We start from the raw sequence: 12,280 nt of genomic DNA on the forward strand, positions 1-12,280 counted from the left end.
GGTTAGACAAGTCATTCACTAGCGTAATTTTACCTCACCAGTCCAAAAAAGGCAGCAGTTAGATTTCTTCTGACTGGAAGGAAGAAATCACTTTCTTTTTCCATCAGATTTCCTTCCTACCAATACTATATTGAAAACAAATAGCTTTAGAGTTTCATTATCTTTAGGGTATTCATGATTGCTCAACTGAAAAAAAAAAACCAAAAAACCCAAAAACCCCACAACAACAACAAAAAAATCCAAACAAGTGAAGGATTCACTTGAAGGAATATATATAGACAACAGAATTGATATAGGCATGTTCCATGAAACTAGGATTCTACAAAGAAGAAAATTGAGTCAACAGAAGGAATTATGTTTACAACATCACATTTTAATGACTCCTGAAATATTACAAATTTTCACATGATGTAAACCTATTGGAGATAAATAGCAGGCTGACATATAGAGCAGAATTAAGATTATTTGAATAAATTTGCCTAGACTTTCTTTTTCCTTTTTTGGAGGCTGGGGGTGTGAGGGATAGGGGAGGAATGGGTAATGCAAGCAAATGGGATTCTGGCTACAAATCTGAAAACCTTAAAAAAAACCCAACCAAACAAACAACCACCACCTCAGCCTGCATTGTTGCAGTGGTCATTGGGTTTACAATATAAAATGTTAAGTTAGTCTTGTTTCAGCACCTTTAGCATTCTTGTGCTCTTTGCAAGATCCATGGCCTTTCACAAGATTTGGTCACTGAACATTCAACTCATCAATTACGAGTAGCACTTTTATTGGCATTTATCAGCATTCAAAAATTTCCGTTTTTCTACTAAACAAAACCCCCCAAATTCTGCAGTTCTTTGAGGCCTAACCAAATGCCAGATGTTTTGAGTTCTTGGTATCTTTGATATCGTAAGCCAAGTGAAAATGAACAATACAGAAAAAGTGTCCCTGAGCAAACAGGTAATTGAGGGTTTGGGTTTGGGGTTTTTTTTCCCCTTTTCTGTCCAAAAAAGATTCTGCGAAGTACATACAAACAAAAACTGACTCTCATCGAAGTCTATGGAGTGTGATGTTTCAGACAGAAATTTCTTGGCACCACAGAGCCTATGGATAGATCATCCTCTCATAGAATACCCAGTTGCTAAAAACTTTTGTTACATTAACCCATTCTCCTCCCTTCCCCCAATCTCCACTGCACTAATTTTGACTGAGTAATAAATGTACAGGAACATTGCTTTTTATAGGCCAGCACACTTGGTCCATATTGTAGGCACAAACATGAAAACAAACAGTTTTGCTAAATCCCGTAACTTTAAAATAGCCTGTCTAATTTAGTTAGTATTTTCTCAATCATGATAAACCAAAGGCTTAAACTTAAGTCTAAAAAAATATCTTTGTAATCTCTCTCTGCAATCCTCAAGCATTTACCCACGCTTTAGCAACATCTATCTCACATTTGTAGCCCAGCACGACCATCTCACCCAGGAACTGCCCAAGAATTCCATTATCGAATGGAAACCTACTAGAGGATATACTTCACATACCAGAAGTCACACCTTTTCTCCATCATCATCACACAGCTCTGTAAGGTAGGGCACACCCAGCACACTCCTCCATTAAGGACAACACAGAATCACAGACTGGTTGAGGTCGGAAGGGACCTCTGGAGGTCGTCTTGTCCAACCCCATTGCTCAAGTAGGGTCAACTAAAGCAGGTTGTCTGGGACCATTTCCAGATGGCTTTTGAATATCTCCAAGGATGGAGACTCTACAATTTCCCTGGGCAATCTGTGCCAGTGCTCAGAATCCTCACAGGGAAAGAAAAAAAAAAAATTAAAAACTATATCCTTATGCTTAGACAGAACCTCTTGTGTTAGTTTGTGCCCATTGCCTCTTTTCTTCTCACTAGGCATCACAGAAAAGAGCCTGGCTCTGTCTTCTTTACACCCCCTCCCCTTCAGATATTTACATACATTAATGAGATACCCCCAAGACCTCTCTGGGCTAAACGGTCCCAGCTCTCTCAACCTTTCCTCATATGAGAGGTGCACCAGTCCCTTAGTTATCTTAGAGACCTTTCACTGGACTCTCTCTAGTAGCTCCATATCTCTCTTGTACTGGGATTCTTGGAGTATCACAAAGTTAGAAGACTGAAATCAGGCTTATATTGAAATGCCTTCATATCTTAATACTATAGGTCTGATGACAACCCTGTGAATTTAATACCATGTGATGAAAACTGCTTTAACCATAAGGATATTGCACCAATCTCCATATAACTAGTGGCTAGAAAGCAAAGCCTAATAGCTACCTAAAATACACTCCCAAGACACACAGGAAATAGTTATGTAGTTCAAAAGATGAAGCGCCCATTCAGCTGTAAAACGTCCTTGCTCAGCTTCTGCACCCTATAAAGGAATTTGAAAAGTATGAGGAACACCACAGAACTTTTTGGAACCAACAGCCTCAGGTTTCATGAATGAACATCATAAACTTTGATTTTGCAGACCGATTGTGCAAAGATGTTTGACTTTGAGAAGGCAGCTTTTGCAGAACAAGAAAGAAATTAAAAACCACTAAATGAGGCGTCAAGGAAGAAAGACCCATCAGGCTGGGACAAGCCCAGGGGGAGATGGAAGAAATAACAGATCAAAATATAAAAGACATTCCTTTGGAGAAGAAAGGATCCAAAGAACAAAAATGTGTTCATTTCCCTTAGAGAGACTGCTTAAAGACCAGAGAGGACAAACATTTTCTTTATTTCTTAATGTACCTTCTTTCTCCGATATTTAACTTCCACTTGCCATATTTGTCAAATTTGCTGTTATTCTCCAAATGCCTCTGACAGCATCAAATGTTTGAGCTGCTGCCCTGCCCTTTTCTTTGCCTTACAAATTTCAACTGAATATCTTAATTCCCATGTGCCTGCTTGCCTCCTTTTTCATTTCCGGTGTTGGATTTTGTTGCTATTCTTTTGATTAATTGTGACTTCAAACAGTCCTCAAAAAGCCACACTCTTAGCAGAATTCCTTTCATTACATTGAACCAAGCTAACTATAATCCCAAAAATACATAGCATGAGTACTGTTATATTGGGCCACACTAAGAGCCCAGCAGCCTCTCTCCAACAGGATACAGAGGATGCACAGGCCAATAGTACAAAAACATGTCATATGTGGACCAATCATCCCCTTGAGACACCATCCCATCTTATGATAACAAATCTATATTTTCTTCTATTTTCAATATCTTGAGTGGGATGTTGACTATGTGACAAATTACCCTGAGGGAATGGAAATTGCTGCCACCAAGGCAGAAGTAAAATGCAGCATCCTTCAGCATCCTCAAATCCCCACTGCCTGATTTCCATCACAGGTTTCTAAAAGAACCGACAAATAAAAGTTTAGGATTGAGGAGGGTTTGTTTTGGTTTGGTTTTGGGTTTTTTTTTTTTCGTGTTTTTTTAAGATAAACCTGTCAAGTCTGGAGTAGAATGACCAGATTGGAGAAAAGCAACTGCAGTGTCAGTAATTTAGAATCCTGAAAAGGATTCTACACTGAAAAGGAAGGAAAATTCTCATAGATTTATCAAACACAACTATTTGCTAGACTGGTCTTCAATTGTCTTGAATGAAAACACAAACTGAAATTCATCTCATCTATTCTGATTTCAGTAAAACAGTCAATACAGCACTACACTGAAAAGTTTAACAATGGCATGAGAAGTTGGGCTATTCTAACAACAATTGAGGAAGACAATGATATGGTATCATTCACTGCAGGAACACTTGACACCTGTCAGAGAAATGGATGACATCTAATAACCCAAAGTGCAGACTCCCATAAGGTACTACTTAAATCAACTAGTTTCAGTCATTTAAAAGTTGCGCATCCAGTCTCAGCACTAAGTCTAAACTCATATGTTTAAGATGAACAGGATGAGTTGCTCTTAGCAGGTGGCTATGACTTTTTAACACCTAAGGTTCAAACATCAAGCATTTAGATGGATGAAGTTAGGCAGAAGAACCACCATCCTGGGAACCAACCTTCCCCCATCCACCTCCATCCCAAAGAAGTTCTGCAATAATACTTACGTGACTGATCAACCAACATATTACAACCATGGAGACGGTAACTGCCATCCCAAGATGTATCAGGTGATGTATTCCCTATCCCCTGGACAGAGAAGTATTCCTATCACTGTGTAGGAGACCCTTTGTCTGAAATATTATATATAGTTCTGGTCACATATTTGCAATAAATATATATCCACAAAGGAAGAACAGATGCAGAGAATGGATGTTAGCATGATCAGACAAGTGCAGAGGTGACCTTAGAAAAAAGACTGGAAGAGGCTGACTTGTTTAGCTTAGTCAAACAAGGCCTAAGAAAAGATGTGGTTGCTCTCTAAATTATGAGGAAAGCAAGCCCTAAAGAGGGAAAAGAACTACTTATACTAAAAGGATGTTGCTGGCACAAGAACAAATGCCTACAAATTCACAGCAAGTAACTGTTGACAGGATGTCAAAAAAGGGTTTCAAAGCCTTAGAGGAATAACTTTCCAATAGGAATAATGGGCAGAACCTAGTGAATTTTGCAATTAAAATTAGTATTTTTACAATTAAAATTTAAATCTCCAAATTTGAAGATGTACGATCAAATGGTGGCTGATATAGGAAATGACTGGACTTGATCTAAATTGTATTTTCTTGTTCTATGCTTTCATATAAGAATTATTACTCACATCTACCGTCTCTCAGCCCAGGTCACCATGCAATCTCATCCTTCCCTGCCCATCATTGCCTTTGCCTTATATATCTCCAAATGCAGTAACATTACTCTACACATCCCCTCAAGCCCTTTGTCTCAAGCTGCTCCTTCTGTCACTCTCCCTTCCACTACCTCTAATAATTATACTCCAAGGGGGACATCAGACAAGCAAAGTTTCAGCCCAGGCATTTGTAGCCTTTCCTTGACACAACTGGAACATTGGAGCTGCATCCTTCTTTGCAAAAAGTAATTGCAGTGGTCAGAAAGAGGGAAATCTACAGCAGTTTCCCTTACTGAATTTTCTTTCATCACTCTTTCTAGGATTTTTTTGGCCTGACCCCAAGACTAACTTCTATAGCCAAGAAATCTGCCTACACAACTGAATTCCTACAATGTGAGCATAAGACTGCTGGTTCTAGGCAGGTTATTATCAGCACAGACAGAAAAAAAATGGGAAGGTGCTTCACCCTTATATTTGGCTATGTTATGGGGCACGCTCCCCTCAGAATGAGATGAGATGCATGCTCACATGGCCGGTCTTCACTTGTGCGCGTAAGCCACTGATGCTTAGCCTGCAGCAGTTCAGCCTAGATTGCGTGCCATTGTGTCAATGTAAGTGCATCCATTCTTGCCACTGGAAATGCGTAAAATGATTCCACTCCTACTACAGTTTAGCAAGAAATAGTCTCCATTGCTAGGTTTGTGTCTATTTTTGGATGTAACCTAAATATTGAATGTCAAATCACAGAGAGGTCACTACACTCTGAATGTAGAAATATCTTACAGGCTTTTTGTGTAGCACAATGGACAACACAACCAACAAAAGAACTGTAACAATCCTTGGTCATATCACAATCCCAGAAATACTCAGTGAGCTACTGCTTACTTTAGTAATCCCACTAGCGCCTTTGTCTCTAATACAGCACAGTAGCATAGCAGTGTAACATACTTTTCACTTAGCTGTCACTTATGCTACATTGCAGAAAGACTTAGCAAAATACTGGGAGATACAATTACAGTTTACTATACTGCTATTATGGCCATACATAGTTCTATTTTTAGCTCTAACCTAAATAGAAGATGTAAAAGCACAAAAGGGTGCATCTGCATATGTAAAAATCATTCAAGCCTATCAAGCAGATCAAGACCAAGAATAAAGAAGTTAACCTAAATTATAAAAATACATTTAACTTCTGGAATTTCAATTAACTTCTCATATACATAGACATTTTTTCTATCTTACACACACTAAAAACTGTATCCCCCCCCAATTAAAAAAAACAAAATAAGGATATTTAAGTTCTGCTAAAATTACAATTTTGGAGTTGTTTCCAGTGCCTTGAATTCTAGGTATGGAGTTGCTCCCAGTACCTTTTAAATATCTGATGCTTTCTTTTTGTTACATTTATATTCTTAGAGAGCAATACAAGGATCCCTCGTCAGAAGTTCAAAGGGTCACATATGTTTATATTTTTTGCCTCCAAATGGGTCAGTCTGAAAGCACTTAAAGACAAAACTTAGTCAATGCCTAAACTTAAATTTTATTTTTTACTGAAATTTCTACTGATAAACACTGAAAAATTATAATCCTCTCATTTTAATATAAGTGAAAATATTCCTCACTAATAAAATGACTGTGATTTTTCTGCATAGAAATCATATTTAAGTCCAGAGGGATTTGAACTAAGGAACAGTTTTCAAGAATGAGTGGCAGTTCTCCTTCCCATCTCAGATGACGGGAAACTCTTTTCCAAGCATCTCTTTAATATAATTATACTTTGTTTTAAATCTTGGTGAACCTAAAGCATGTACAGAAATGAAAGTACAGAAACTGCAGCTTCTGCCCGCTCCTGATTATTTGAATATGAATACCATTTTAATAACTTGCAAATGTTGCAAAAATATGTAAATTGTATATATACATATATATGCATGTGTATATATATGCAGTTGTTTCTCCAGCGTACTAGCCACTGGAATCATCAGCACCAAATTAATAACAACTGACATCCTTTTGTTTCTAAGGTTAGATAAGTTTTCACAGTCTCTGCCTCTGCTCCCCTACTCAGATTAGTTAATGCATAGCCTTTGGGCTTTCCACATAGGTCACATCTATGGTTACTCATTTCCGCGTATTAGGAGCTAAGAAAATAAAATTGCCAAAGGACATCTCACATTTATTTTGCCCACTATCAAAAGCTCCTGAAAAGGTGTCTCATATTTCAAATTTAAAAATTCACCTGAATGACTGAAATACAGTGAGATGTAATGAGACATATTTTGGTTGTTCTCATGACAGAGATCAGGGATACTTTTGCATTTTTACTATTATTCAGTCCATTAATGTGTTGATAACCTGAGTTTCAAGATCTTGCTCAAGAGGAATACAGAAATTAATTGTGCCAGGTTTTTTTCACATCACCTTTGTTATAGAAGTTTTGCAATTACGAACTACTCTCTAGCCAAGGATATGCCTCCAAGATGCTATCGGGCTTCTTGCAGACACCTTCTGAGTTAAGAGATTGCCAAAAAGGTTTTTAACTCCCCATTACAGAAGTTCTAACTCAGCCTTTTTTTTTGTTTTCAGATCCTCAAAATAATCAGTGATATTCCCAAAGTACACCAATGCATTAGGTATAAACTCTTCTTTACATACTGCCACTGCAATTTTCCTGGACTCTGCAATTTCTTACTGAAAGATACTGACACTTCTGCTTTTGTGAGATTTATTCCACCTGCCCCTTTGCATAGTGAGAGACCCATGACATGTGCAACCCTCTGCCACTACAGAGAACAGAACTTAAAACTGATTATGACTTTGATTAAATACTAGGCAAACCATCATGAGTAAAACAAATAACAAATATTTGAGAAAAGCTCTTTCCTTGTCAGTAAGATTTATGTGGAAAAGATGTTCAGAAAAGAGTGAGAGGGAAAAAAAAAAAAAACAAACCAACCCATAAACCAATTTCACCTTGCCAGCAGATAAATCAGAGAAGGCATGATAAACTAATTGCATAGTTAAGAGCAAATCAGGAATCTTTTCCAGAACAAGGGAAAACTTACTAAAAATCACTACTTGGAAATTCAAGCATTATAAAAGGAAGTGCCATATAGCTGAAGATGTATTTGATTATCCAAAGAAGTTGCGGAAGCTACCCTTACATCAGGGTTCCAAAAGGAGCTAGCCACTTACATGTATTTAAAGGTACAATAATGATTTCAAAAATTAAAATAAACATAATGGTTACAGACTTAGAATAACCTCTAATAATTGTAAATTAGGATAAAAACAACTGAAGGAAGCAGATTATACCATGTCTGTCTAACATAGGTTCTTACATTTGCCTTAGAAACATCTAGAATAGCTCTTAGCACAGAGTACTGGCCTGGACAGAGCCAACAGTGGTTAGTTACTATTATGCACGCTAAGGAAATTTGACAGTCTGCAGGCAAAACATCTCAAAACTTCACAATAATGTAAAGATGACTCACAGCACATATTAAAAATACAACCAGTGTTATTTTGCATATAAGAAAACTGAATCTTGGACAAGTGACACAGCAACACCCAGCAGATCAGACCTGCAGACATAGCCACCTTGTAGCCTTAAACTGTGATCAAAGTAAGATATTTTCTCCTGCAAAGTCACCCATCAAGAAGAAACCAGCTGAGAAGAAACCAGCTTGCTCAGAGGCTCAGAAGAGAATTATTTTAGATTCACAAAACCTATGCATTTCTTGGAAAGAGAGGTGAGCGCTACAAATTACATTTCCTAAAGAGGTGTTGGATGTTGAATTCCTGCTACTCCATCACAGGGTTACTGTGGGCATTGTAAACCAGCATCGTGGCTCAATAAACTACTCACCCCTCAATGAAAAAATTTCAGGAATTGGGGGAGAGGGAAATAAAAAATAATAATTAAAAAAAAATCACAGGCTCCGTACAGTGTTGATTAGAACCAGCCATGGATTAGAAGCTTGCATGGACTCTTATCATGCCCCTACTTAGCTACCTGAAGACAATGAATTGGCTTGCAAGATATTTAGTTTTCACTTACATCTTCTTTACCTTCAGTTATGTCTGAAGGTCCTAAATGTTTGGGGGAAAAAACCTCTTTAGTCATGCCATGACCATATTTCACCCAAAGAGATCTTGGTTTTAGGGAAGACATAAAAGGAACTGAAGTTCCCTCTAAGTGCCATGAAATGACACCTGCTCTCCCGCAAATACCCTAAGTACCTTCTTCTGCACTGACAGCAGCCTAGTGTAGATGCAAGGCCATGTGCCTGGGAGAAAAAAAAGTGAAAGGAAGTAGTACTTACCACAAGGACAGCACTTAACCGATCACTTTGGACCTGCTGCACTTGGATGCAGGGTCCTAGCACTTGTAACCTTGAGCTGCTGGGAATGTTCCCAGCATCATCATTTGGGATGCTGCTGTTACTAGGCCCAAGACCTACAGATGCCCTGTACAAGTACGTATGAGTCAGTTTACCCACACCAGTGACCTCCAGCATGTCTGGTGGGAGGTGGGAGCTGGGAAGCATGTGCACGCTATAGCAATACTTTTCATACTCATCAGCTGGGCAGCAGCAGCCGCTGCAGCAGCAAGTCTGGCAGTGGCACAGCCGCACAATGGCAAGAAAGAGGAGGAATGCCACAAAGATGCAGGAGACACAAGCAAGGGAAATGATCAAGTAGATGTTTGTAGCATTGAGCAGTGGTGGTGGCTCCCCACTGTCATCAAAGTCTGGCAGTGCCTGAGGCAGGGTGTCAGCCAGCAGGATGCCCACCGTCACAGTAGAGGAGAGCGGTGGATCCCCGTGGTCCCGCACCACCACAACCACCTTGTGCTTGAGGAAGTCAGTGGAACGCATGGAGCGTGTGGTGCGCAGCTCACCAGAGTGTGGTGCCAAGTGGAACAAGGTGGAGTCGGAGGATTGGGCGAGGTGATAAGAGAGCCAGGCATTCTGCGCATTGTCCTCATCATCCGCCACTACTTTGGTCACCAGGTAGTCCTCATCAGCCAGGCGGGGCACAACTTCCACAGCTACTGAGCCATTTTGGCTGATAGGGTACAGGATGGCTGGGGCATTGTCATTCTGGTCTGAGATGTAAACATTCACAGTTATGGCAGCACTCAAGGCTGGTGACCCATTGTCCTTGGCTTCCACTTGGAAATAGAAGCTCCTAAGCTGCTCAAAGTCAAAGGCACGTTTTGCATAGATGCTCCCGTTAGCCAAGCTCACAGACAAAAGGCTGGCCAGGGCACTGCCTGCAACTGTGGAATTCCTGAGCATGTAAGAGACCCGTCCGTTCTCCCCCACATCTGGGTCAGATGCTGAGACTTGGTAGAGAAAAGCACCAAGTGGATTGTTCTCTTCCACAAACACATCAAACGTGTCAGCACTGAAGACAGGGGCATTATCATTCACATCAGAAATCTGCACCCAAAGGGTCTTCTGAGTGGTGATGGGTGGAGAGCCCAAGTCTGTGGCAGTAATGGTGATGTTGTACCCACTGATCAGCTCTCGGTCCAGAAGCTCACTGGTGACAAGGCTGTAGTAGTTTTCAAGGGAAGGCTTTAACTGGAAAGGAAGGTTATCAGGGATCTGGCAGGTTACTTTCCCGTTCTCCCCAGGGTCCTTATCCATAATACTCAGCAGAGCTATCACTGTGCCAGGAACAGCATCCTCTGGAATGGGACTGGAAAGGGATGTAATTGTTATCTCTGGGCCATGATTGTTCACATCAGTGATTTCCACCAGGAGTTTAGCTGTGCTGGACATGCCAAACGCCCCGTTATCCCTTGCCTCAATAAACATCTCAAGGAGAGGTCTCTGAACAGCTAAAACGCCATTGACTGTCACCTCCCCAGTGTGCGGGTGAATTAAGAACATTCGCTGTACTTCAGCAGAAGTAGTATTGCTAAACGAATACCTGACCTCTCCATTTGGACCTTCATCCAAGTCTGTGGCATGCACTTGCACTACCAAAGTGCCACTGGGGGAGTTTTCCAAGATACTCGCCCTGTAGACCGAGTGCTCAAATTCTGGTGCATTGTCATTGGTATCCAGCACAGTCACAATGACTGGGACATCACTGGACTTTGGAGGATCCCCACCATCTTTGGCTGTAAGGACAAGTCTGTGAGTGGCTTGCTGCTCCCTGTCTAAGGCTTTCTTCAGCACCAATTCAGGATATTTACTCCCATCCCCGCGTGTCTGCATTTCCAAACGGAAATGTTCATCAGGGCTCAGAGTGTAATTCTGGACACTGTTGGTACCTTCATCAAGATCTTGGGCGTTGGGGAGTGTAAACCGTGCCCCAGGTGACAGGAACTCAGGCACATTTATATGATATTCACCTAAGGGAAAGCTGGGGGAATTGTCATTTATGTCCAAGACTTTAAATTCCATCCTATAAAGCTCTAGAGGGTTTTCTAATACGAGTTCATAATTCAGAAGACAGACAGACTTTAATTCACAAAGCTGCTCTCTGTCTATGGGCTCATTAACAGACAAAGCCCCCGTGCTTGCATTTATATTAAAATATTGCTTACTTGAACCGGTGATCATGCGAAATTTCCGAGCTGAAAGTGCAGCTGCATCTATTCCTAAATCCTTTGCTATGTTCCCAACAGACTCTCCACACTCTGTTTCCTCAGCGATGGAATACACTACTTGCCCGTTCGCGGTGCAGCAAATAAGGCAGAAGACCATTAAATAGACCCGCATTCTTCCTCCCCTGGCTCAGCTCCCCGCAGACCGGCTCAGCAGGAACATAATCCAGAATTTCAGCAAACCCCCGAAGTTCCCAGCACGAAGCAAACAGGCACCGGAGCGCACCGGCGGCAAGGGGAGAAGTTCGCTGCAGGCGCGGGAGCTGCCCCGGCTCCGCGGCGGCTCCCCCCGCCCCGCGCCGCCGGTTGCCGTGCGGGGACAGGCGGCGGCTCTGCTGCGCTGCGCCCGCCGCCGCCGCTCGCTGTGACCGGTGCGGCGGGACCCCGCGCGTCTCCTACCCGCGCGCGGCGGCGGCGGCGGCGCCACCCAGAGGCCGCTGCGACACCTGCGCCGCCGGGGGAGGGGGCTGCGCTCCCCCCGCCGCTGCCCCCCCTTTCGTTTTTTTCTTTTAAACGCCCGACGGAGATCCGGGGGGGGGGGGCTCCGGGCCCCCGAGTCCGCGGCATAGATGCGTTTCCCTGAAGGAGAGCTGCAGAGCAGACACCACACACACACACACACACACACCCCGCCCCGTCCTCCGCTCCCTGCAGGAGAGGCAGCGAGAGGATGCGCTGCCGCACGCTGTCAGAGTACCGCGGTGGAAGAGAAACGCGGATGAGAAGTGACAGGCATCGGCTAAACGTGGGTCAGCACAGTCCAGGCGGGCTCCGGCTGAGCACAACATTTCCCAGAGGGGTTTTAAGAGCACAATTAAAGCGGGCAGTCGACTCTACCCATGTTAAACTTTTTTTTTTAAAAAAAAAGGAAAAAAGACAGAAAAAAAAAAGGGGGGG

The 12,280-nt window shown here is 42.0% G+C and overlaps 1 protein-coding gene across 1 annotated transcript; it reads right to left on the reverse strand.

The window, feature by feature from the left end:
* Positions 1-256: 256 nt before the first annotated feature.
* Positions 257-11,498, reverse strand: LOC309596204 (protocadherin alpha-C1-like; the record flags this gene model as incomplete). Its single annotated transcript, XM_082324047.1, has 3 exons — positions 257-319; positions 9,084-11,128; positions 11,324-11,498. 3 exons carry the CDS (start codon positions 11,496-11,498, stop codon positions 257-259), a joined length of 2,283 nt encoding a protein of 760 aa, XP_082180173.1.
* Positions 11,499-12,280: the final 782 nt, after the last annotated feature.

This window comes from Platalea leucorodia (assembly GCF_965183815.1).
Source record: "Platalea leucorodia genome assembly, chromosome: 11".
Lineage (NCBI taxonomy): Eukaryota > Metazoa > Chordata > Aves > Pelecaniformes > Threskiornithidae > Platalea > Platalea leucorodia.